The 23217-nt window shown below is 45.5% G+C and overlaps 4 protein-coding genes across 5 annotated transcripts; 2 read left to right on the top strand and 2 right to left on the bottom strand.

The window, feature by feature from the left end:
- Positions 1–2424: 2424 nt before the first annotated feature.
- On the bottom strand, positions 2425–7985 carry tubg1 (tubulin, gamma 1). Its single transcript, XM_067232659.1, has 11 exons — positions 7851–7985; positions 7592–7704; positions 6969–7136; positions 6681–6749; positions 6014–6093; positions 5617–5743; positions 4586–4672; positions 4178–4327; positions 3908–4060; positions 3627–3788; positions 2425–3385 (listed from the first exon to the last, which is right to left on the bottom strand). Exons 1-11 carry the CDS (start codon positions 7897–7899, stop codon positions 3179–3181), a joined length of 1365 nt encoding a protein of 454 aa, XP_067088760.1. The 5' UTR covers positions 7900–7985; the 3' UTR covers positions 2425–3178.
- A 464-nt stretch (positions 7986–8449) lies between these two features.
- retreg3 (reticulophagy regulator family member 3) lies at positions 8450–14079 on the top strand. Its single transcript, XM_067233245.1, has 10 exons — positions 8450–8521; positions 8797–9077; positions 10655–10761; positions 10976–11006; positions 11092–11218; positions 11654–11738; positions 12409–12546; positions 12884–12963; positions 13207–13339; positions 13451–14079. Exons 2-10 carry the CDS (start codon positions 8827–8829, stop codon positions 14008–14010), a joined length of 1512 nt encoding a protein of 503 aa, XP_067089346.1. The 5' UTR covers positions 8450–8521; positions 8797–8826; the 3' UTR covers positions 14011–14079.
- Positions 14080–15880: 1801 nt separating this feature from the next.
- psmc3ip (PSMC3 interacting protein) lies at positions 15881–17701 on the top strand. 2 transcript variants are annotated; one of them, XM_067233396.1, is made up of 8 exons: positions 15881–15979; positions 16194–16294; positions 16382–16471; positions 16629–16740; positions 16850–16995; positions 17110–17163; positions 17343–17402; positions 17530–17701. In XM_067233396.1, exons 1-8 carry the CDS (start codon positions 15958–15960, stop codon positions 17584–17586), a joined length of 642 nt encoding a protein of 213 aa, XP_067089497.1. In that variant the 5' UTR covers positions 15881–15957; the 3' UTR covers positions 17587–17701. The 2 variants fall into 2 exon arrangements, with proteins under 2 accessions (XP_067089497.1, XP_067089499.1); XM_067233398.1 differs by having other exon boundaries at positions 17343–17406; positions 17534–17701.
- Positions 17702–19560: 1859 nt separating this feature from the next.
- On the bottom strand, positions 19561–22202 carry mlx (MAX dimerization protein MLX). Its single transcript, XM_067232981.1, has 8 exons — positions 22159–22202; positions 21555–21591; positions 21285–21371; positions 20937–21046; positions 20742–20838; positions 20368–20467; positions 19988–20189; positions 19561–19789 (listed from the first exon to the last, which is right to left on the bottom strand). The coding sequence occupies exons 1-8, from the start codon at positions 22195–22197 to the stop codon at positions 19733–19735; spliced, it is 729 nt and encodes a 242-aa protein (XP_067089082.1). The 5' UTR covers positions 22198–22202; the 3' UTR covers positions 19561–19732.
- Between the last annotated feature and the right edge of the window lie 1015 nt (positions 22203–23217).

The following is a 23217-nucleotide window of genomic DNA, read 5'->3' as shown; positions in this document are numbered from 1 at the left end:
GCAGCTCGGCAGCCAAAACAAAGACGGGGCTGTTTTCACTCCCCATCCGTGAAAACAAACCTCCCTTAGCGTTCCAAATGAAGGAGCAGGGAGAGGAGGGGAGGACTAGAGGGAAGGGGGGGGGGGGGGGCTGAGCCTGACTGTAAAGTGAGGCAAGAAACCACAGAAGCCAATTTGGTTCCCGATCCAACCCCCAGTCCGCCCCCCTCTCATCCTGTCACGCAAACCTCCGTTACCACCCTCCCAGCCATGTGAGACATGGATCCCAAACCCTCCACTGCCTGCTGCACAGACAGTGGCAGGAGGGGAGACGTCGTTGGCCGGACGCTGTGCGACCCCTAGAAAGGGGAGGCAAGGGAGGAGAGGGGAGAGCGCTCGCGGTGCCAGTCTCTCTACCGCACTCTCTCCCTCTCTCTCTCTTTCTCTCTGTGCTAGGTGTGCCTACATGTGCTCTGTTCTTATTCGAGGGTGATCCCTCATGCACTGCTGGAATAGTGACACACACACACACACACACACACACACACACACACACGAGGGTTGGTTTTCATAAGACCCCAGCCAGGCTTGCATTACCTGGAACTGTTGATGCAGCAAGGCGTGTGAACTTGAACTGGAAACAGATGTTGAGCTCTGTAAGTCACTTTGGCTGTCACGGCCACTGGGATGCCCTCCCCCCCGCCTCCCTCCCTCGCTCGCTCCCGCCCTCGCTCCCTTCCTCTGGGATTATCAGTAGCGTGTGATAGAGGATGGGATTTCTTGGAGGAGACCCTGAGGATCCGGGATAATGTCTGCGTCTGTGTTTTTTACCAAATGCTCTGATTTATTCCTGGTGGTGCTGCTTGTAATCCTCCACATGAAACTGCTTCTCGACTTTGGCTAACACTCGATTGGAACACTCTGCGTGTGTGAGTGTGTGTTTTATAGGGTTCTGATCCCAATCTATATCCATCATGACAAATGAGGTATTGTCCCCCAGTGCCCAGTCTTGGGGAGGTATTCAGTTTAGGAACTTGGAGAGCTGTTAAGTAGCCCCCCAACCCCCCAGTCAGTAATCTGTTATCAGTGATTGATACTCATTCACAGCCCAGTCTTCCCTTCCCCCTGCTGTTGGTGGACAACCAACACCGGTTTGACCATTGATGCTTTCTTAGTATTATTTATGTTTCAAGTACACCTCGTGAAATATTGTGTTTTTGTTGTGTTTTTTTTTATGTCAATTGAGGACCTAGCATATTTTTAAGGGTTGCTTTTAATGATCACGACTCACGACTGACAATGCCTCTGGTTTATTCATTGGGTATAAACTATTGTGGTCTAAGATGTGTGTATCTCACCCTGACTGCTACTGAACTACAGATGGCCTCTGTGTTCACTTCCCTGGTGTGTGACTTTAGAATTTCTTCAACAAGTGTTGCAAAGTCATGTGTTTGAGCATGGACCAAAGATAACATTTTGTTTTTATAAGCTTTTTATATAGAAATAAACAGACAACTCCTTCCTCCAGAACCTATTTTCTAGTTACATTCTTATTTTTCCCACCATGGTTTGAGTTGTAATTTGTCACAAATGCCAAAGTCTCTTAAAATATATGGAGCTTTTATTAATTGAATGATATGCCTCTGGGTTTAGTAAGAGAAGATGTGTTGGGTTAGGCCGAGCATGTCCCTTGACCAGTCTACCCCCTCCAGCCTCTATGCATTTTACCACAGCAAACTCCTCACTGTTCTTCTTGGGGAGGCAGCCAGGCACTGCCTCGTGTAGGCAGCCAGGCACTGCCTCGTGTAGGCAGCCATGCACTGCCTCGTGTAGGCAGCCAGGCACTGCCCCACAAGCAGGGGTCGACTGTCGCTTTTTCTACTGCAGCTGCAGGCAGCTCTGAGCTACATGCAACTATGAAATAGAAGAAATTCAACTACAGATGTTGCTTTGTTTTAAGCTTGTTTTACTCTGCATGGTACCTGTGTGTGTGTGTGTATAGTTAATTGCACTATTGTTTGTCAAACTAACTTGAATGTGCAATACAAATCTATAAATACTGTATGTAATTAATAAAAAAGGAGAACCATTGTACCATATTCTTTTGTTGGTGGCGTTATTGTTGACACACATCTACAGTGTGTTTGTTCCAGGCCAAGCAGTCTGCATGGCCACCAGAGAGGCCTTGCAGGGTGGTGATCTCTGGCCCCGGCCCCAAACGCTGCCTCAGTCTGCATGGCTTCTCAGGTTGAGTGTCTCTGCTTGCACGAGCGTGTCAAAGTGAACTACGTCCCCCGGGGGGGGGGGGGGGGGGGGGGTGAGCCTTACCGTTAGGATGTGCTGCTCCAGGTAAGGTAGGATGGGTTTCGACCCAGGCACAACTTGGATTATGACCATACTGGACATTGCTTTTGAGTGTTTAGCCGCCAGAGCCAAAGATTGTAGAAAAAAACAACTTTATTACTTTACACAGGTCCAGCCAACATGAAACGGTATATACATTTGGGTGCAATAGGAGAGGACTCTATAGATAAAATAATTCCGAAGGTAGACATACAGGCACTAGGTAGAGATGTTGAAATGAACAATTACACTAGTGAACAGAAGTAGTTTGTCCACAAAGGGGGGGGGGGGGGGTATGTCAAATGCACAGGAGGGACTTTGCTGAGTAAATGTTTACCCCTAAATACTGATAAGAGGCGTTTGGTGCGATATAAAATCAGTGATGGTCCAGCGAAGTATATACAGCAGCAACGGAAGGCTTATTCATCAGACTTGAGCCTAATCTGAAAGGCAGATTATCTGATGATGATTGGAGGATTGTGTGACTGCAACACTGCATACCACTTGTTTGTTGAGATACAGATGGAAGTTCAAGTCAGGACAGCCGGTTCATGACGTGTCCAGACTGCTGTTTGAAAAGTCACTTCCAAAGCACAACTCAAAACGCAGTGCACAGTTACAGTTTCAGAACAGAGCAAAACAAAGTGACCGAGTTCTCTTCCGTCATGTCAAAACAGTAATATGAGGAGAACGAGAGAGAAAAAGAGCAGACTATTCACTACTATTCCATAACCATCGGTGGGGGTCGGGGTAGAGGCACAGATGTAACCATCGGTGGGGGGGGGGGGGGGTGTGGCTGGCCCAGGGGAGAGCACACCGACTCAGCCCCGGTCCCTGCTGTGACGGCAGGGTGGGACTAGGGTCCCGCCGGCTCCTGGGTGCCCCAGGAGATGTAGTCTGGCCGCGTGGCCGCGCTGTACTCGTCGATCAGCTGCTGCACCACCTCGCGCGAGTTGTCCAGCTCGTCGAAGTTCTCCTTGAAGATGTCCTCCTTGCGGAACTGCTCCAGGAAGGCCTCGCGCTTGCGCAGCTTGTCGTACTGCTTGCACGTCCGCTCGAACAGCTGTGGACGAGGAGAGGGGACGGCGGCGTGAGCAGGCTCGGTTTGTCGTTGACCCATTCCCCTGCCGCTCATCATCTTTCTATGGGAAGTCACTTACCACCGTACTGACCACTCTGTTCAGACACATTCCTCCTCCTCCATCTATTTTCAGTCTGGTTACAGTGCGCAGAACATGCTATTCCCTAGGCGGTCTGCACAATACAAGGCGGTCTGAGTGAGGAGGTTTTGGAGCAGGACTTACGCAGGAGATGCTGGTGTGGTTGGCCATCATCAGGCCACTGACGCGGTGGGCTGAGGGGAGGTAAGGGGACTTCCTGGACAGAGCTACCTGGATGCTGGCCGGGCCCCAGGGGATGAAACTGGCGAGCTTGCGCTCCCGGATCCTCTGGAGACTCTTGTGGACCTGCGCTCAGTGTGTAAACAAGCACAATACCACAGCTTGTAAACAAACATGAGGAACCGGGTTGAACTTTGGAGGCTGGTGAAGCACGGTGTCTGTGTCTCTCTCTCTCTCTCTCTCACCTGCGTGGGGTCCACCTCTCCCTGGATGATGTTGAGGATGGCGATGTAGCAGTGGTTGGTCTGCCGGTCTCTGCCCGTGGACACCATGACATTCTTGGGCTGCAGTAGCCTCCTCATCACGTCCAGCACGGTGGTCTTCCTCACGCTGGCCACCTGCGAGCGTCAGGAGGAGAGGCAGCGGGGCACGCCCATTATCAGTCAGTCCACAACAGCTTGGGACAGACACGGCATGGAAGACTCGCGTTAAGGCCACTGGCCAAAACGACGTACCGATTGGTCCGTGGTGAGCGGGGTGTAGCCGGTCATGAGGAAGTGGAGGCGGGGCGTGGGGATGAGGGAGGCGATCAGGCCAATCAGGTCGTTGTTCATGTACCCTGGGTAGCGCAGGGTGGTTGTGCTGGCAGACATGATGGTGGATACCTGTCAGGGGAAGGCACCTTCCAGTTTTACCACGAGTGTTGAGGGGATACCGCCTTCCCGGCTGACAAAAACACACAATGTTTGCCTGTATTCCAAATGACAGGGTAGTGAGATTCAGTCTGACGGGAGTGACTTGTCCGACTAGTTTGTTAATCCTACACTGAACTTTCCCAACGTTCGACGGCAAACAAGACCTAGCGAGACCAATTAGGGAGGGGACCGCTCCAGGGGCCAACGGGACGGCTGTCAATCACTCACCAGCTGGTTGATCTGGGAGAAAGAGGGGTTCTGGATGTGCAGCCTGTCTGTGGCGATGCGATTCAGAGCTGTGTTATCCAGCACCACCTGACACACACACACACACACACAATACAAATCAAGGGAGAGAGGGTGTGAGAGGAAGGAAGATGCTAATCGAGGCAGACGTGAGAGGCCCACAGAGGGACATGGAGCACGGACGGACGAGCCACATAGCTGAGCAGGTTGACAGTGGGCTTTGATCAGACCAGGGCCCTCCAGGCCTGCTGGGCAGCTAGCTGGAGCACAGTGTGCTGCTGTGTCGGGACTGCACAGAGAGGCACCACTGTACACCCACAAACAGGGGCACCAATTCTTCCGCAAATTCTATTAGCTCTCTGGCTAACCCAATAAACCTAAGGGCCTTATGCAAGCTCATGGAGGAAGTTGATATTAGAGGGGAAACACTATTAGACTGTCAAGAGCATCTCCGACGAATACGAGCATCAATCCAAGACTGCAGATTGAATCACTCGGAGACGTAATGCCTCGACGCGGGTACTCACCGGCTGTTCCAGTATTAGCCTACCCAGCACAGCACTCAAAACGAGCTGTTCCAGCACAAATCGTTACCAAGTAAGAATGATCCACTGGCCTTGTGGCCTTAATAGGTGAGTTCTTGCCTCTCATCTAGGAGCTGGGGTTTCCAGGCAGGGAGCATGTTGGAGACCAGAGGAAAACGAATGGATTTATAATGAGTATTTAGAGAACTTGTTTTGAATCGGGTATGTAAGTAACAATTCAGAGGCCATAGAAACGTCCCTCTGTCTGACTGTCCCTCTCACGACAAGGGCACAAGAGGACATTTCTGTAAAAAAAAGAAAATATTTATATATATACACGACAGTTATATAACTGCATTTGATGTCCGGCTCTAATGTGATCTTCTTTTTCCAGGAATTCAATGTTTATCTACCTCTCCGCGTCACAGCAGGGCCAACATGATCTAGCTGCGAGTGTATGGGTGTACTGTATATCTGTCACACACGCACCACACAGTCGGCGTTCTGGGTGAGCCTCTTCAGGGTCAGAAGGGAGTTGTAGGGCTGCACAACCACGTCGCTCATCTCATCCTGGTTGGGGAACACAGAGTAGGTCTGCACCAGCTTCTTAGGATACCTAGGGATCAGAGAGAGAGAGAGAGAGAGAGGCGGAGAGAGAGAGAGGCGGAGAGGGAGAGAAAGAGAGGCGGAGAGGGAGAGAAAGAGAGAGAAAGAGAGGCGGAGAGGGAGAGAAAGAGAGAGAGAGAAAGAGAGAGAGAAAGAGGCAGAGAGGGAGAGAAAAAGTCACACCCCAGGCCAAAGAATAAGAGCAAACATACTGCTTGTTGATCTTAAACTAGCATTTCAAATTGATGTTCCGTGTGTGTGTGTAGTTCAATATTCACACCTGTCATTTAGCCTCTCCAAAAGGTAACTTCCAAGCCCGGAGCCAGTTCCCCCAGCAATGGAATGACACAGGACAAACCCCTATTACAACAGGGGGGGGGGGAAACCTGTTAATGTACAGTTTAATAGCTCCAGCTGGGTGCCACGTCATAAGTGTGTGAGCCAGCCCTTTTTTTCCCTCTTTTACAGCATGGAGGTGGGAGGGGAGCCCCACCCCACAAATAGGCCATCTCTCCCCTAGACAGGCTTGTAATACCTGCCCTCATCTCCAGGCCAGCTATTATCACCATACACCCTGCGTGCCACACCCGGCCTGCCACACCCTGCCCACACACAGTTCCGCCACCCCGCTTCTCTCCCCACACACACACTAAATAATAATGTAGGGTAATGACAAGAACAGGCAACAGAAATTGTATAGACCTCAGGCTGGAAACTTAACTGTTGTTTTAAGGAAAGCGACTGGCAGAAGGATTTTTTTGTCTAGAAATAACAAGTTCCTCATTCTATAATGAACGATAAAATACTTCCCACCACAGCAGAACTGCTGGGTATGTGCTACACACACACACACCCCAAATGGGTGTACTTGCAACACCACAACCCTCCCTCAAACCCCTACAACATGAAAGGACCAATCAGGGATTGAGAAGACAGAGTGGGCTTGCCTCCAAACTGTCACTGCCGTCGGCCTCTCGGTCGATGATATCAAATATTTCTTCATGGATTTTCTCACCCTGCAAAAGACCAATACTTAATTTGACATGCCACTGAAATTGTAGTTTATATTGTGTAATCTACAATCTACACTTTGCAAATGCAAAGACTTCCAACAACAAAAAAGCACTTCAAAGTGAAGGACAAACGAGTATGTCCTCTTTGTAATAATCATCTCCACTATTATGTGTTACATTACAAGTCATTTACATTAGGATCCGTGCTCATCATGAAGTCACCTGTGAGAAGCCGCTGGCCCAGTTGTTCCCGGCTCCTCCTCCATGCTCAGACAGGTAGATGTTCTCCGGGTTGTACAGGTTAGCATATGGAGAGTTGAGGATGGAGTGGATCACCCTGGGCTCCAGATCCAATAGCACAGCACGTGGGATGTAGTGTTCATCATCAGCCTATCAGTTGAATTAGGAGGTTAGGATGCATGTTTCTATAAGACGCAAACCCATAATGATTAGCGTAGTTCAAACGTTGAATGGTCCTTGAGATATGTGCCGCTGTTGTACGTAATACAACTGCGCCATCCGGTGGATTTGAATATAGTACAGTCGCCTACACTACCAGCACTTTCCCTAGAGGTGTGTACCATATTAGCTTTGGAAGACAGCTCAGATTGGTAGTTGCTACAGCACATTGTTTGTTGTTGTCACAACTATGCTAGCCTAGCCGATTCACTTAAATGTAATCGCTTGTTTGCAGCGACATATTTTCAATAGCACTAGTAGATTAGTAATTATAACTGGCTAGCTAGAGAGCGCTACCTCGTCCTCATTGACACTGCACAATTGCTGTGTGTGCACTGACTGAAATGTTCGGTTGTGGTTAGCAGTAGCTAACATTAGCTGTCTACCTGATAGAAGAAGACGTCTTTTCTGTCAGTGCCTTCAGTTGCAAATTCTTCCACAATCCCCTCCGGACTGATACCATGTTCTGCACATAGTTGCTTCCAAAACTCAAAACCAACTGCAAGAAAAAAGAACTCATTAAATAGCAAAATTAGAACTATAAAGCTAACAAGTTAGACACATAAGCAGTACAGTAGTAGCCAGTTAGCCAAACATAGCTGAGTAACGTAAACCAAAGCTAGCAGTAGCAAGACATGGCCTTACTTTGGTTTCCACATTGTCCAAGTTGAAGTGTTATAATTTCTCGTGGCATGTTGCCCTTTACACTGATCCTCCTCGAAATAGAAAGACGTAACTATCCACCCCTTCCCTGGTTTGCTTCCCGCTTGGTAACAACACAAATACTGCAGTACAGTCACCAACGACTAATGGCAAACCGGAAGCGTACCACGCGCGAACTGAGATTCGCATGTTTGGAGTTCCCAATTGCGCCAGATTTGTGCAGCGGCTTCTATAAAACTACCACTCGAATATTTATATCCTGTTGTCGTTCATGCGTATCTTAAAATAACGGTTAATTACTGAATAAATTAATGTTCTATTTTTAATGCAACTAGTATAGGCGTTTTTAAAATTTGAATTACATGGTGATGCTGTTTGTATGCTATGTTTAAGGGTGCACTCATATCGCATTAATTTACAACGTCGTTCTTACAACACGGACTGCCCCGTATCGACGCCGAGCAGACGTTGTGGTTTGATTCTTGAGCACCAGACGCCGGTCACATGACAACCAATTACCAGATTATACTAAAACGAGTCGACCTAGCCTTGTAGGAAAAATAGTATAACATTAGGTAGCCAGCTGTCTGAAGTGACGCCATATTGTCAACACACAGCACAATCATTTTCTTCAACCATGACCAAGTAGCCAAGTAGGTGTCAACTCATTTTATTTGACAAATAGTTAATAATTTGCTGAATGTAAGGGTTGTATCCTAACTGTAAGATTGATATGAGCTAAAAAGCAGACTTTGATAGCTTGGACATGATCATTGACATTGACTTGGCTCAACGATACCATGCACGGGTTCAACAACACTGCACAAGCTAGCTTGCTATTAGCAAGGAGCTGTTATTTGCATTGAGTCTAGCTCTCAAGACAGCTAGCTAGCTACTGTATATGACCGACAACCTATTATTTTTACAGGCTTCATTTTTATCAACGTGAGACGCTAAAATGGCGCACACAGGCGGTGCAGGAGATGGAACCAAGGGAGAATGTTCAGTAAAGCAGGGTTCGAGTAATACTGGATTGCGGAGTCGACCATATTCCAGCGAGAGAGATGGCCAGGTTCGGCTTGTCAAAGCCTCACTGCAAGAGAGGTTGGGGCCGTACGAGCCTGTGCTGACCTACCTGCAGTCCGTCCTGGTGTGGGAAAGACCATTTCAAAGCGTTTTACTGTTCGCAGTGGTCAACTTTGTGTTTTGGTGAGTTGTTGACTCTACTTTTGTATTATGTCAGAAATGTTTGTAGACCTGTTGGATAACGATTATAACTACCTTCCCCTTTTACATGCTACAGTCCTGATAACATTACTTTACCAAAGCCATTTGTAAAAGTCTTATTTATTGACGACCCTCACACCTCGCCAGTGCTGCAAGAACGCTACAGTAAAGCAGCATGTGTCTACCGCTGCTCATATAGATGCTTGGTATATAAACTTTTTAATTCTATGGAGATACAGTATTAATCTTCATCTTAGTAAAATGTAGGTCGTAATTGTTTGTTGAATAGGTTTACTAATCCCCATTTGCCAGAATACTTAATTGGACATGACAGCCCATGCATAATTCACAAACGATGAATGCCACCTATGACTGCAGCACATCAATGGGTTGTTCATAATAAACTATGCCAAAGACGGTGAAGCAAACATGCAGAATCATCGTTGACTGCCTTGCTTCAGCTAATTGATGATTATTTACAAGTGGCATAGACAGGGCAACACTCAGATTGCATGTTCCAATAAATTCCAGTTCATTAAACTCGGGATTATTATTGACTTTTGACAGGCAGGTCAATACTGTCCTGCACTTGCCATACAAACCGAATCATAATCTGCCTACTGGAACCTTCATCAAGTCTCCATAGCTCCCCACCATTTGTAAAAAGTGGGACAACCTTGTAAAATCCTTAAACCGACTTCTTAGTGACCATTTGTGTGTTGTGTTTGGCGGTGCAGTGGTTGACCTGAAGCCGGAGGGAGGGAGAGTGAGGGAGAGAGGGAGGGAGAGAGAGAGAGAGGGAGGGAGGGAGTTCGACAGGCCCGTTCACCCAGTTCAGGCATGCAGCCTTTATTCGATTAGTCCACTAAGCATTTCAGCCCCTCAGTTTTCTCTCCCCTTTACTTGTGCTTCAGTACACACACAGTAGAGAAGTATCTGCCAAAAGAGCCCCATGTGTCCCACGCATGTTGGACGGGGATTGCAGTAGTGGGAAGGTGCCTATCAAGTACCTGTCAAGTGCTTGTCAACAAATACAATTGTAGCTTGTCTAATCTGTAATGTAGTGATTAGACAGCAGACATGCATGGCTTTGTGTAGCTTTAGCCTAACAGTCTCTAACCATGTAAACCATAATCCTTGGGCATTAGGGCAACAATTAGCCGTTCAAAATAATCACAAACAAGCCTGCATCACCCTGGTCAAAATTCTTGTATGAGTTGTGAAATGAAAATGAAACTGATAAGTCTGTTGTTATCATAGTGCACACCTAACTACTACAAGACAAACACACTCAGTCCTTCACAGAGATAGAGAACGACACACAACTCAGGTTTTGTTTAGTTTTTCTGCCTAACTGCCAACTGCATAACCGTCCACAAAGGGTGTTCCTGACACCTAGACAATGGTGGACGACAGCTGTCTTTTTCATTGAATCCCGAGTGGCGGTTTGCCTTAACAAGTGGGCCACTATCTATCACCTGCTGCTAGCCTCTAAATCATCTTTTATGGAGTCATTTCATTTGAGGCGTCCTTTACAAACGGTGTCGTCTCTCTTCCAGGTTCTTTGCCCTGTCCTCACTGCGTGTGGTCTTCCTGCTGGCCTCGGGCCTGGTGGTGGCTGTCTGTGTGGATGTCTGGAGGAATAAGATCTGGCCTGAGATCCGAGGTGGTGTGAAAGAGTATTATAAGTGATTTAAGTACACTGTGTTATGTGGCCGAATATATCTAAAGCTTTGGCACATTATGCACTTTATAGTCTGTCTAGTAATGATTGCCGATCATTAAATTAACGACGCGAGATGGTGGATCTGGTTACTGCTGTAAGGTACTAACTATCTGCTGCCTCTTTGTCAAGCTAATCGTTTTCTTTTCTCCCACAGTCAAAAAACAAGATGAATCTGAAAACGAAAGGTATGTATTCAAAGGATTCCCATTCTCAATTCAGGCTGTGTTTCCAGAGGTTTGATGTAGTGGTTGTTGTTGTTGTTGTGTTCAGCTGGGGCCTGGTGCAGCCCGGGGTGGTCAGTGTCCCTGAGCTTTGCCATCACATGGCTGAGGTTTGGGTCTCCGGAATGGCTTTCGCTTCAAGCGTTGTGCTGTTCAAGCAACGCAACCCTGCAAAGGTGAGGCTCGGCGACCCCCGTGATCTCTGCACTCCTGTGTCCTGGCCTGCTTCGGTCCTCATTATCTGACGCCGCGGCATGTTCGACACACACACACATGCTCTACACATCAACACACACACATGCTCTACACATCAACACACACACATGCTCTACACATCAACACACACACATGCTCTACACATCAACACACACACACACATGCTCTACACATCAACACACACACATGCTCTACACATCAACACACACACATGCTCTACACATCAACACACACACACACACATGCTCTACACATCAACACACACACACATGCTCTACACATCAACACACACACACATGCTCTACACATCAATCGATGATCCCGTGTGTTTACGAGTACAGTGAAGGCTTTCCGTCTGATCTCTCTTTGTCTGCTTGGTCCTGTGTGGTGTTCAGTTCTGTTTCCTGACCTGCGCTGTCTTCTCCTGCCTGGCCTTTGTTGGCCGCTACATCCCCGGATTGGTGCTCTCTTACTCTGCCGGTGAGTACAGACCAGAGCCCTGCGCCACCTGTTCCTAACCCGAGCCCTACTCAGAGCTCCCATGCAGCAGGGAAACTCAGTCTGACTCCCCTTATTAAAAAATGCATAGGGTGGTTAAAACTAGATCTGTGGGGGCCCTGGTACCAGGGCCCAGTCTGTGAGGTGATTACAGTCTGGGAGGGAGGGTGAGCAAGCTAAGGAGGTCAGACAGCGAGAGAGAGACAGGGAGAGAGGGAAAGAGAGGGAAAGAGAAGAAAAGAGAGGGAGGGGGAGGGAGGGAGAGACGGAGAGAGACAGAGAGAGACAGACGGAGAGAGACGGAGAGAGAGAGAGAGACGGAGCAAGAGAAAGACGGTGAGAGAGAGCGCTGGCTAATCTCCTTACTTCTAGTCGGGCGAGTGAGCCAGGGACGGGGGCGCCCTGCCAGGTGTATTGACGTGACGTGCGCAGCAATCAACAGCAGCTCTTACAAGCCCCGAGCTGCCTCGCCTCTTTCTCTTCCTCTGCACCGAACGGTGTAGTCACGGCCGAGTTCAAACTGTATTCCCACACAATCAACAAACGCTGCTGTTCCCTACGCTATTATGACACGGGAGACTCGGGGTCAGTTGATTCCAGTGTTGAGGGGGTTCTGCTGTAGTGATGAGTTCCTCTCCCTGTCCGCCTGCAGTGCTGGCCGTGCTGCTGGCTCCCCTGGCAGCCTATCACAGGGTCGTGCAGCGTGTGTGTGTGAAGCTGGAGCCAGTCCTGCAGCGGCTGGACTTCAGCGTAAGCGGCTACATGATGTCAAAGCCCATCGACAATCAGTGTGGGTACAAACCTGGATGTCTGTGTGTCAATAAAGTTTTGTGTGTCGCTGTAGCCAGTCGTCTTCGAAAAAAAAAGAAGAAAAAAAAAGATTTTACTTTTCCCGTGCTCTTGAGGAAAGGTCTAGAGACCTGTGTATGTCTTTCCGGTTTGTTATTGTGCAGTGTAATCCTCCGTCGGATACCAAATGACCCTACATTCTGGCACTCTGGCATGTCAGCCTGGGAGCAGTGGCAACTTAATCTCCCCTTGCCCTGCCTGAGTGACTCATGGGAATAGCTGTGGTGGTGCCTCTGTGACACTTACCTCAAACTTGTCTGGGTGTGTTTGGTTTGCAGTCCTACGCAAGTCCATCCGCAGTGCAGCTTCAGGGGACGCCAGTGACAGCGAAGAGGAGCTGGCTGCCTTCTGCCCTACTGTAATTCACCTGCTTTATATTACACTCTGCCTACTCAAGAACTGTAGTCACTGTTTCGGAGGTTTCCTTTAACTGTTTGATTGAGTGATGGCTGTGAGTCTCGTAGTCCCCGAGCTTGTAAATAGGGAAAATGAGGGAAAAGTTTTTTAGATTGAAGTAGCGAGACATCTGAGTTGGAGTAAAATGGAGGATCGTGTAGAAATGAATACGTTTAAGCAGCTGTGTGTGTGCGGTCCTTTTCAGTTTGACGATGCTGCAGCGGCCAAAGAACTGGCGCTGACCGACTCTGAGCATTCGGACGCCGAGGTGTCCTACACAGACAACGGGACCTTCAACCTGTCCCGTGGCCAGACCCCGCTCACCGAGGGCTCCGAGGGTGAGACGCACACAAACACGGGGACCTTTCTCCCTGGAACGCCAACGTTTCACATGGCCCCTTGCTGGCTAGCGCGACATAAACACCCACTCTTAACTCTCTAATCCTCAGACCTGGACAGACACAGTGACGCAGAGGAGTCTTTTGCCCGAGATCTCCATGACTTCCCCTCGATCAACCCAGACGCCACCCTGATGGAGGATGACGACGACACCAGCATCGGCCTGCCCAGTCTGGGCCTGGCTGGTCCCCGAGGGGCCCTGCTGGATCTGGACGCCCATCTGGACTCCGACCAGGAGGACCTGGACGCCGAACTGTCCCTCAGCGGCCTGCCTCCCGCCTCCACCTTCGCAGACGACCTTGCTGGGGTCATAGCGAGCAACATGATCCAGGCAGCGCTGGCCGGGGCCTTGCAGCCCCGCCCTCCTGCTACTCGGCGCAGAGAGGGCCAGCCCAGAGCTGTGGCCCAGCGGGGCCACCGCAAGCAGTCCAGCTCTGAGCTGGACACGGACTGGGATGTGGAGGACTTTGAAATGCTGGATCAGTCTGAGCTGAACCAGATGGATCCGTTGGGGAGTGCAGGAGGAGGACGGGGAGGAGGGCAGGGTGGGGGTCAGCAGATGAACCAGGGGTCCAGCTTCTTGTCCAACCTACTGGGGAAGCCACAGTGAGCTGTGTGTGTGAGAGAGTAGCACCTTTACGTACGCGTGCGTGTGTGTGTGTGTGTGTGTGTGTGTGCGTGTGTGTGTGTGTGTGGTGGGGGGGGGAGAGAGAGAGAGAGATTCTAGAGTCTAGCAATCAGACTTCTGATTCAGTTGATATCACTGTGAAGTACTTCTAATTTCTTTTGTTTTTCTATGTGTACGGTCTGAGTCTTTCTTTGTAGCCACCTTCATCCTGAAAACCCTTTTTTTGTAGGCTGAGCAATATGAAATATTGTCAAAAAGTATTGTCCACCAGCATTCATGAAATGTATACATCACCTTGAATCATTTTTTTAATAGGATGCATAATTACTTACTTCACATCTAGTAAAGAAACATGACTTAATTCAAAGTTTCCAACTACAAACCCAGACCAGCATCATAAACCAGCATTACTGAAGTATTCACCAAATGTGTAATGACTACTCCCCTGTAAGTAATAAATGTACTTGGATGACCACTCACAAGAACAAAACCATAAATCTTCATCTCCCTTTTTCTGTCCGGCGGCCAAAACACACAGGGCTTTTGAATTTGGGACCAAACATAACATTCCTGTTGTTTAGTAGTGTAGGTGTTAAGCTAAAGTGTTCTAGCAATATCTGTGTAGTAGTTTAGGTGTGTTGTATGGTTGAGAAACACCATGGATTCAGCGGTGGGGTTTTGTAGACAAATGGGATATTCCCCAAAAGCTCCTTGGATGAACTCATTTGATTGATTTTCTGACAGAAACAGTCATTTTTCTTTTCCTCCACAGCTTGTCTCCTCATCTCTCCATGTGTTGGTTTGACTTGCTTCTCGCCCCGAGTGGCTTAGCCACCGACTCGATATGCTAACACCACTCAGACAATCTGTTGAAGTTTAGACATCGTTTATGAAATCATGCTGCATGTACCACATTTATAAAATGTTTTATGTTTATTATATAAATGTTTTATAAAATGTTTAGAAAACATCAGGAAGCCATGTTTACATTGATTGGTGAAAACAATGCTGGTATACAAAACTACTTGATAGCCTTCCTAAAAGTGCAAATATGTTCAAGATGAAATGTGCTTGTCTTTCACACTTAGTTTGCAGGATATTATTCGGTTCTTTGTGCAGGTTAAACTGAGTTTGCTGTGATGGGCAGACAAAATGCTCCTCTTTATTCTGATGTTATATTTTCATGAGAAAAGTGCTAATAGGAATCCTTTTTCATTCAACTGGTGACATTAGGGCTTGCTAAAATAGCTGTAACGAAGTGAAAGTTGACTTTTATTGAAAAGAAAAATTGCTCAATTACATTATTTGTGTTGTGTTGTATAGAGAATGTTGACTGTAGGAGATTTACTTACAAAAGGTAGAACTGCTGGTTACCCCTTTAAATGTAGTTGGCCCAAATAAACCAACAAGGCTATTATTTTGAAAGATTGAATTTGGATGGATTTTAAATAGTTTTCCTTGGATTGGAGTTTGTGTAAACAAGATGTCACTCCATGAACAGGGCCCGTTTCCTAGTATTCAATATAATGGCATATGACAGTAGAGTGTATTTTCCTCTGTAATTGGTTTTGATATGTTTTGATGTGCAAATCGTATTAAATAAACAGGTCTGATTGTATATTGTGTTTGAAATATTTTAATTGTGCCGTCGTTTTTAATTTGTTAATGGTTTTATTGTCCGTTCCTTTATTTTAAGAATGAAGGCAGATTGATTCGTCTCCCTTGACCTGTTTGCACAAATGTTGCGCAGAATGGAAGGTGTTGAACACAGACCTTTGTTTTGGTAATGACGTCAACAAAGCGTGTGCTTCACGTTGGCGCGCGGAAAGTACAAACCAATGGTACAAACAGCAAGTAGCTAGCTGTAAAAGCACATTCTTGGAGCTGAAAGTTACTCGTCCTTATTATACCCACTTATACACCAAAACAATGAGCAAAAAAGATAACGTAGGTATGTAAATGAAATTAAAGATGCCATCATCTACTACAAGACTGGTACAGTAATGGATCTAGCCAACTAACTAGATAGTATTGACACTAGATTAGTTGACACTACGATACCAATGACGTTGAAATCAGGTAGCCAGCTAGCTAGCTATCGTACACTGGAGATGGCAAATTACTGAATTGACAGGTATTTCTATTCAATTGTGTTTGTTACTCAGGTATGGCCCTCATTCTTGACTATTTAAATGAAAAGAATCGCCCGTACAGTGCCCAAGATGTATTCGGCAACTTGCAAAAGCAGCATGGACTAGGAAAGACGGTGCGTATATATCATGCCTGGTGTCACCATAGTAATTCGAAGCACAGGTTGCTTGATACAAAAATCACAAAATACTTCTCCTTATAGGCGGTGGTTAAAGCCATGGAACAGTTGGCTCAAGAGGGGAAAATCAAAGAGAAGATATATGGCAAGCAAAAGATCTATTTTGCAGATCAAGTGAGTCACTGATTGCGAGACAAGGGCGACAAGATACAATATTCATAAATGATCAAGTTGACCACAATACCCAAAGTATTTCTTTGTTGTCAATACTTGCATGCCATATCCCAATGTTTAATGACCATAGAGGTAACCTGTCACATTACACCTCCAGGCCCAGTTTACAGAGGTGAGTGAAGCAGACCTGAAAGCCATGGACACACGGGTATCTGAGCTCAGCACCAAAGTGCAGGCTGTCACTCAAGACTGCAGACAGCTAGAAACAGGTGGGCGGAGTTGGATCCGAACAAATACACACAGCAGTTCATACATTTACACAATATCCATGTTGATTCTATGTTTCTAATATATCACATTATTGTTTTGTGATCACAGAGCTCAAGCAGCTCAACAGCTCACTAACTACAGCAGATATGATGTCAGAGATCCAGCAACTCAAAGCTGAGTGCTCAGGGTACCACGAACGTCTGGAAAAAATCAAATCAGCCACGAATCACATCACTCCAGAAGAGAAGGAGAAGGTGGCACCATTCCTATTTGACAGAGTGACATTTATTTAATGTACCGTTTATTACAAGATGTAGGACTTTTTTATTTTTTTTATTCATGTTTTTATTTCATATATTTCTCCTCAGGTTTACAAAGACAGGAATATCTATGTGAAGGAATGGAAAAAGAGGAAGAGACTGGTGACATATTGTCTTACCTATTTAAGCATGTGTATCACTTAGAAGAAACACCGACTGATAAGACTTTGCATTCTCTGTGTCTTCTAACAGCAATGTGTTCTGGTTGAGAGGCAGGAAGATGTAAGGGATTTAAGGAACATGTATGTGATTCAACTTACCCTGCTCTTTGCCTCTGCCAGGCATCAGACATGATTTCTGCCATCTTAGAGGGGTACCCTAAGAGCAAGAAGCAGTTCCTGGCAAGTATTCAGACCACTCAGAAACAGACCAACATTTGCTGTCGTCTTAAAAGATATTTCTAGAATTTTCATCATGAGTATGTGTTTGTATGTCGTGTGTTTGGCATTAAGTTTTCTGTATTTTCAGGAAGAAGCTGGTGTGGAGACTGATGAGGACTGCAAGGTGGCTGTGCCAAGTACATGACAGAATGTGGACGTGTTTCTAGTTGCTCCAGTTTCTTCAATGTTGCTCATTACAAAGTCATATTTATTTGGTGTTTTGATGGTGACACATCAGTGTATATATACCTTTTGTTTGTTTCCTGAAGATGTTTAGCAAAAGTATAATTTGGAATAAAGTTTCTATAAACATATCAGGGTTTTCGCGGGGTCTTAAAAATAGACTCTTGGTTGAGCCTTTCCTGGTTGGGAGAGGGGATCTGGACAGTCGGGGAGTGCGCTGCGGTTACAGGGATCTGGGCCCACTGATGTGTTTGGCACTACGCTCTGTGCTGGTTTTGAACCCACGTCGTTGTAGTGTAGGCCCTTGTTCTCAACCCACTACACCACGGGGTCCCCGTTCTATAAACTTGGAAATAACATATATTACTTAACAGATATCAGTTAAATGAATTATCAATTGGTCTGAGCGAGATTGGAACCAGGGGTACTGTGTTTGGCAGTAGACTCGATGGTACACATGCTTACCCACTGAGCCACAGAGGGTTCCTGCAGAGTTACTTTCTACAAGACAGTCTAATTGCCCTTATGACACTACTTAATGCCAAAGGACAGATCAAAGGACACAGGTCTTAAATTTGACTTACTGAAACCTGCAGGAACCCTGTAGATATACTTTGAACATTGTTTATTTTGCTATTCAAAATCATTCATACAAAAATAGCTCAATTTCTTTTATCCATGCATAGAACATAGTAACAACATTAGACCTGATTTATTCATACCATTATAATAATCACCACACAACGACAGAATCATCCCTTTTTAAAGACTTAAGTTCACAAATGGACCATTCACAGTTGTTAGGTTGGCCTACATGGTCCTATCAGGTTTGGTACAAAGTATCTTGAGCACAGATCAAATTATTATTTTTGTTACATTCTTCAATGTTTGAATTTGTTTTTTATATTATCCTATTGAAAACTACAACCTGAAATTGTAAAATGTATTTGCTAATGCAGATATAATGGCAATTTATCAAATTATGTTGTATTTGTGTTATGAAAAGAATGAAAAGTTGTAATTGAGGTCTATATTTAAAAATGTACAACATCGATAACAGCAATCACATTTGTGACAAACAAAACATTCAAATACTTAAAATTGTGTCCACTTTATAATTGAATTTGGACTGAGGTTGACGTTTTGGGTTAGCTATTACTATGATAGTTTGATACAGAAAGTAAATATCAAAAGTTCTAATCAATGTCAAAGGCACTTTCATTAAGGAGACCTGAATCTGGACTACACTCCACGTAACAAAAACTTGCACATTTTAGATTTAAACTTCAGCAGTCAGCAAAGATGGCTTATTCCTGAAAATGTCTTTAAAAATTATTCAGCTTTGTTGTCTAAAATATGAACTCTTGTAACCCAAAAGGGAACTAAAGGCTAACAAAATATGGGAACAGTTTAGCACATTTTAAATATTAAAAGCACAAAGTAAAAATATGTTTTATACAAAAGGACTTGTCTTCTATGCAGCTCTAACACCTGCACATAGTAGTTTACACACAAGACAACACATTCCACACATGAACCTTAGAGTATTATGGACAAGAACAAATGCAACTTTGAACTGCATCCAAGCCATAGTCTGGAGAAACCAATTACAAATAAAACATGGATCTGGACCAAAGACTTGCGCTCATAATGAACACTGAAAATGCACATCTAATATGTGTTCCACATGGCCAGACTTACCCATTCAGATTTCTGTCAATTATTACAGAGATATACAATTTCTATTGATTCACATACTTAACAGAAAATTGCTTAGTCACAAACAATAATAATGATTTTCCTTGTGCGAGAACACCAGTCTAACAAACCCACAAACCTTAGATGAGTAAAGATGAGGTATGGGCCTTCCACAGAACAGACCATTCATAGACTAAATGCATGACATCACAGGACAAGAGCTGCCGATCTCTGCTTCAATAGAGTTGACAGTGACTTAAATATGTGAATATTATAGAGAAGCTTACAAGGGAGAAGTGAAGCTGATGCTACAGGTTTCTCTTTCCCACACCCTGAGGGACCAGAGCTGGGCTCTGCCCTTGGCCCAGTCTCTGACAACATCCCAGTCCTGAAGCTGTGCTGTGTCGGCTTCAGTACAACTGTCCATTGAGCTGTCGAAGCACTCCCACCACAAAGTCTCTCAGAATCTGGTCAAGGACAGAACACAAACATGGATCCAAATCAGCACACCTTACGACACTATTACTGTCCATTCATATCAATGCTGGCTCTGCAGAAGTACAACTCCAACACGAGCAATGACCACCAACTAAATGCACAGTTAGGGGAAAAAATGCTTTCTTAACCGTGAGCATTTCGCCGCGTGAGTGCTGTGTGCGCGTTACCTGGGGTTTGCAGTACTCCTCGATCCAGCTGAAGGTGCAGGCGGAGAGCTCCTGGAAGCTGCTCACAGACACAGAGCTGCTGAACGACTGGAACAGCGAGTCCATGATGCTCTGGAAGATGCTGAACTTGATCTGGTCCGACACCTGCTCTTCACCCTGCTGGGGGTTGTTCTGGTGAGCTTTCACTATGTGCTCATAGTTCCTGCAACACACCCGGATCTTCAAGCAACATCTACCACACCACTCTATCACAGAACAATTGCAACGAATGTACTATAATCTTACGATATACTTACATTGTGAATATAGTGTCGTAAATATGGTGAGGAAATGGTCTATGACTATTAAAACAGGGCAGAGACCAGTGTCACACGTCTTACGTTTTCATGATCTTCAGCGCCATCACTTCCTTCCTCAGCGTGGACACTTCCTCCTCCTGCTTCTTCTTCTCCTTGTGCAGAAACTGTATGTAGTCAATCGCTGCAGGGAACGCAGAACCACAGTCAGGGATTTCTTGCCCCTTCAAAAACATTACAGCCAAAGGGTGGTGCCCACTCTGAGTAAATCATTTCCACTTCTCCTTGGCATTAAAAGTCTTGACATGTCAAAAGTCTAATGGCGTTTTCTCGGATATTGATTAAGCCCTTTAAAACCCATATCTGTGTGGCATCTCCTGGATGACCTTACAATACAGGAAAAGAAGAAAAAAAAGCAGTGGTTTTCAGAGGGATCTGTATGTTGGAGATCGCCTTACTTTTTTGCAGCACCGTGGCCTTGCTGATCTTTTGTGTCCCTAAGTCAGATTGCTGCTGGCAGGTAGGCACTATTGACTGGAGATCATCGTACCCTTTCTGGGAGTCAAAAACAGAAATTTAGGGCAGGTTATAACCAACGAAATCACAAAGGAACACCCCCTTCTTGTGTCTAGTCCATCTCTGTCAAGCCCAACCTTGATGGCGTCCCTGCGTTTCTGCTCCGCCTGTGTGTGTGCCTGCCTGCGCCGGTCTTTATACGACTCCTTAAATGTGGTCTCGTGTCTGTAGTCACTGTCTTCATCATCTGATAAGAGAGGGAGAGGGTGAAGGAGGGAGATATGGTGTTAAGTCTGAGCTGCAAAGATGGTCTCATCTTTACACTAAACATCTTATCGCTGTGGTAGCATGACAATGAGCAAATGGAACTGGGTTACCTGGAAAGGCATGGATGTGACAGTACAATAAAGCTTTTTGAAGGGTATAGACTAGCCAATGTTTAAAAACAGCCCGAACAATCATTTTGAATTCTAGTGTTATGATACCTGTATTTGGCACAGAGGAGGCACTTGTTGAACCAATGCTGTTTGCCCTGGAAACCAGAGAACCTTTTCTTGCATTCTCTAAGAAATCTAAAAAAAGGAAAATTTGAGGAGACATAATTATGACTGTGTCATACGCATTTTACCTTTCTGGAATAGTTGGGTAATCATCACCACATACGATCCCTAAACACACACATTGTATCAGGATTTGATGACAGCACGCACGTGTAAACAAAAAGAACTGCGTTAAAACTAAGGTTGGCCACTTACTGTGTTCAAATCCGTTGTCACTGAAAGCCCCGTCCGTCTGGTCAGCCATAACAGGGAAAGTAACAGCCAAAGTTGTAAAGATGAGAGAGGATACAAGAGTGGAAAGGATGAGGGGTTGGGTTCACATGAGATTAATAGAAGGAAGTCTATGCACTTGTCTACAATGTGCGCATACAATGTGGAGTCAACTACGAGTCAGACTTGCTGGACTTGCTTTTTGTTGATAACAATATGGGCGGGGGCAGACTTGGGACATCAATGATGTCAATGCTTCCCCCTCCACCTATGGTCTTCTGGCACTAATGATCTGGACCAACTACACCTAACACATTACTTAACGAAAGTGTCTTGGCTTCAGCCCTCAATAAACTTGGAGTAAAGACGTTCACCAGCGATCAAATTGGATCATAACAACACGATACTATGTGGTTAGCATGACTAGCTAACGAGCGCAGTCAGCTAGCATTATAGCTAATTAAACGGGGGATTACATTTGATATCCAAGTGTCACATAACACTCTTGTTGCTGGAATCGTATTTTATGTTCAAATTCATTGCTTTTGTAGCAATCAAAACTATTTCAGCTCAATAACTGTCTGCTCACTTTGTTCCAGTGATCCTCTGGCGACGTAGGATCCGTCATCTTGGAAAATGTAAACGGAGTTGGGCGGAAACAGTTATAGTTCTGAGCATAAAGAAAATGACGCCCTCTGCTGCAGCAATATGTTGTTGACACATTTATATGTTTGTTTGGCTTTGTGGTTTGTTAAGCGAGAATAACTTTTAACAGCTTTACCATGCTTCTGTTTGGCAACAAATTAATTGACACGATGACATTACTCATCAGGTAAAACATTGCAACAATCATTCTCAACTATTCAAGGAGGTTAGTCTCCACAGTGTGGCGCTCCTGTGTATTTTAAAGATAGTTGTGTCTGCCTCATCTCAAGCACAATACTGCACAGTACACAGACTATGGAAAAAATGGACATCTATAATTTTCAACTACCTATGCCCTTACTTTTTCAATCATTTCATGATTATTATGCGACATCTTGTCCACAGATAAAGTAGTGACCAGTAGATTTACCTGTTTTACCTGTTCTTTTTGCCTTTCATGAATATTCCAACACACCCTTACAGGGCTGCCAACTTTGCAAAAAAAACTTGGAGTGAGATTTGGTGGGGCCAACCAAAATGTTGCTGAGTGCAAAGCAACCTCCGAGCGTCTATGTTGCTTCACTCAGTGGCCTGCGCCTCGTCCATTACTGTTCACAACGTTAGCAGAACTATTTGGTTGACGTTGCCTTCTCAAGAAATACAAGTCTTGGATGCTTTAAAAGATAGTCTTGTCAATGCCTCATCTCAAGCACAAACCTGCACAGAGGGCTATACACAGACTAATAGTGAATATAGACTTTTCTCAACTGTCTATACAAATGTTGTTGTTTTTTAATCTAGCTAACCATTCAAGTATCACTATGAGCATCTACCTGTTCTACGTGTTCTACTCATTGCCTTTTATACATAATGCCACCCGACTTTTAACAGGCCACTTGAGTAATCCCAGTCTCTGAATATTCTGCCCTTCTGTCTTTTCCGCCCTTAGCTGTTGTTTCAAACTCACACACAGGAAGTTACTCTTCTGCTTTTCTGTATGTGG

Source organism: Osmerus mordax, chromosome 3, assembly GCF_038355195.1.
Source record: "Osmerus mordax isolate fOsmMor3 chromosome 3, fOsmMor3.pri, whole genome shotgun sequence".
Lineage (NCBI taxonomy): Eukaryota > Metazoa > Chordata > Actinopteri > Osmeriformes > Osmeridae > Osmerus > Osmerus mordax.
The sequence above is the reverse complement of the archived record's forward strand: the minus strand, read 5'-3'. Positions and strand labels throughout refer to the sequence as shown.

Coding starts and splice junctions, on each gene's coding strand:
- tubg1 (XM_067232659.1), bottom strand. CDS start 7,899: ATGCCACGAGAAATTATAACACTTCAACTTGGACAATGTGGAAACCAA. Junction 6,094..6,680: donor ACGGCAGTGACAGTTTGGAG/GCAAGCCCACTC, acceptor CTGTTGTAATAG/GGGTTTGTCCTGTGTCATTC. Junction 5,744..6,013: donor TTGGAGAGGCTAAATGACAG/GTGTGAATATTG, acceptor TCTGATCCCTAG/GTATCCTAAGAAGCTGGTGC.
- retreg3 (XM_067233245.1), top strand. CDS start 8,827: ATGGCGCACACAGGCGGTGCAGGAGATGGAACCAAGGGAGAATGTTCA. Junction 11,739..12,408: donor GGTGCTCTCTTACTCTGCCG/GTGAGTACAGAC, acceptor GTCCGCCTGCAG/TGCTGGCCGTGCTGCTGGCT. Junction 12,547..12,883: donor AAAGCCCATCGACAATCAGT/GTGGGTACAAAC, acceptor TTTGGTTTGCAG/TCCTACGCAAGTCCATCCGC.
- psmc3ip (XM_067233396.1), top strand. CDS start 15,958: ATGAGCAAAAAAGATAACGTAG. Junction 16,472..16,628: donor AGATCTATTTTGCAGATCAA/GTGAGTCACTGA, acceptor TTACACCTCCAG/GCCCAGTTTACAGAGGTGAG. Junction 16,996..17,109: donor CTCCAGAAGAGAAGGAGAAG/GTGGCACCATTC, acceptor ATTTCTCCTCAG/GTTTACAAAGACAGGAATAT.
- mlx (XM_067232981.1), bottom strand. CDS start 22,197: ATGACGGATCCTACGTCGCCAGAGGATCACTGGAACAAA. Junction 21,047..21,284: donor CTCCTCTGTGCCAAATACAG/GTATCATAACAC, acceptor CTCTCTTATCAG/ATGATGAAGACAGTGACTAC. Junction 20,839..20,936: donor AACGCAGGGACGCCATCAAG/GTTGGGCTTGAC, acceptor TTTGACTCCCAG/AAAGGGTACGATGATCTCCA.